This window comes from Limulus polyphemus, unplaced genomic scaffold, assembly GCF_000517525.1.
Source record: "Limulus polyphemus unplaced genomic scaffold, Limulus_polyphemus-2.1.2 Scaffold3760, whole genome shotgun sequence".
Classification (NCBI taxonomy): Eukaryota; Metazoa; Arthropoda; class Merostomata; order Xiphosura; family Limulidae; genus Limulus; species Limulus polyphemus.
The window spans coordinates 79,253-81,294 of NW_013669370.1; the positions used below are offsets into that span (position 1 = coordinate 79,253).

The 2,042-nt window shown below is 34.4% G+C and overlaps 1 protein-coding gene across 1 annotated transcript in view; it reads right to left on the minus strand.

The window, feature by feature from the left end:
• The window catches only part of LOC106469989 (ectonucleotide pyrophosphatase/phosphodiesterase family member 6-like), a 34,972-nt gene extending 33,213 nt beyond the window's left edge, over window positions 1–1,759 (minus strand). Inside the window, exon 1 of the mRNA XM_022398547.1 lies at window positions 1,615–1,759. Coding sequence (XP_022254255.1) covers window positions 1,615–1,759 — 145 coding nt within the window. The remainder of the gene's footprint in view (window positions 1–1,614) is intronic.
• Window positions 1,760–2,042: the final 283 nt, after the last annotated feature.

A 2,042-nucleotide genomic window follows, 5' to 3' on the forward strand; every position in this document is an offset into this window, starting at 1 on the left:
GAAAGTGCTTTTTTAGCATCATCACGTCTTGAGTTCTGGATCCTTCAATCCACAGTCCCATATGCAACCACTAACTACACCTGGCCCAAAAACAATGATTCGTTTTACTTGTCTATATTTTACACTCTTTCTATTATCAAAATTACACACAACATTCCAAATGAGATCTTACCAGATTTCTAGGCCCGTCATGGCCAGGTGGTAAGGGCGCTCGACTCGCAATCTGCAGGTCGCGTGTTCGAATCCCCATCACACCGAACGTGTTCTCCCTTTCAGCCGTGGGGGCGTTATAATGTGACGGTCAATCCCACTATTCGTTGGTAAAAGAGTAGCCAAAGAGTTGGTGGTGGGTGGTTATGACTAGCTGTCTTCCCTATAGTCTTAGACTGCTAAATTAGGGACGGCTAGCGCAGATAGCCCTCGTGTAGCTTTGCGCGAAATTCATAACAAACCAAATCAAACCGGATTTATAAAGGGTTACAATAACTTTATTCTCTTCTTAAATTCAATAAAGAAATAGGGTTAAGAAGCCAATTTGCTCTTCACACCCTAAAGTTTAACACCCAGTAGAGAGCTTTAACGTTTTGTTAATAATAACAGCCAAACCTTTCTTTTTTTTCTTTTTATACAAAACTTTAATGTTCGCCTCACAAAAGATACGAGTATTTTCAAAACTTCCATACCCTTTAAATGACCTTACATATTTTAGTATTGAAACCCAACTTCTCGAAAACTGTGAACAACACAAGTGAACAAGTCAATAGAGTCTTTGAACACACGAGAAAATCTTCATTTAACTGTCCGACCTCTATATTCACTATCGAATATAGGATTAGGGGTGAGTTAGAATACCGGAAAAATTCTCTGTGGGCTGTCAATCCATTGAAAAAATTTGAATTTCTTAAACACTATTTAAATCGGGCTTGACTGAATGCCGAATTTCCCAGTAAAGACTTATGACATGGATTAGCGACAAACAGGATATTACATTACTCTTATAAAATTATTTTTTTATGTAAATTTTAGTTTATGTTATTTTATGATCATATAGGTGTATGTAATAAATATTAATTATAGATTAAAAATTTTGCGTAAGGTATTTTTATTTAATGTTTTAACTCTATGAATAATACTACTGGGTCTTATACACTGTACAGCATCAAGAGCAAGCACCCCATAGAGTTTTTTTCAGAAATCCTTCTCCCATGATCTCAGTGAAAGGTCAATAAAAATAACTTCACTGGGCCGTTTTTGATTCTCCAATTCAAACTCTGCTTCATGAGTATATGACACAAAGATATGGTCAAGCAAGTATAAGCCTACGGAACAATTATTATTGTATGTAACCTTCACCTAAGTTTGGGGATTAGTGCAAGTGTATGACTTTTCACATCCAGCGTAAAAGATTGTTGTAACTAATACAGAAAATCTGCATGAAAATTTAGAAAGATCTAACTGAATATATCTAAGTAAAGATATATTATATACTAGTTATGAATAGTAGAATATACTGATATTTAATATGATCATATCATCACTCCCTCTTTTTAAAACAAAACCGATTTTTATTCCATTCCTTGACTTCTCCATCAAACCCATGAGCATTCAATTTACCAATTAATCCCTTTTGAGGTTCTCTAACAGAAGCTTTTTGATTGTCAATGTATACAACATTAACCGGGATGCCGTCACTTAGAAAGGTGGAAGCCCTATCATAAAGCTCCAAATGGTTTGGTAAGAAATTATTTCCCAAAGCCATGCTGAGAATCGTTAATAAATACTAACTTTTCATGATCAAATGCTCTTCTAACTTATTTCAACAATATATTTGAAAACCTTGTTGATAAAAAAAAGTCATACTAATAGGCCTATAGTTTTCTGGATTTCCTTAAGATTATTTCTTCCTACAATTAGGATTCACATTGGCAATTATTTTACTCATCACAACTTTCATTGGTGTCAAGAAATATCTGAAAACAACAGTTAAAAGTCCTCATTACGCCCTTTTTAAACATCTTCGATGTTTTAATACGAATTTTGAC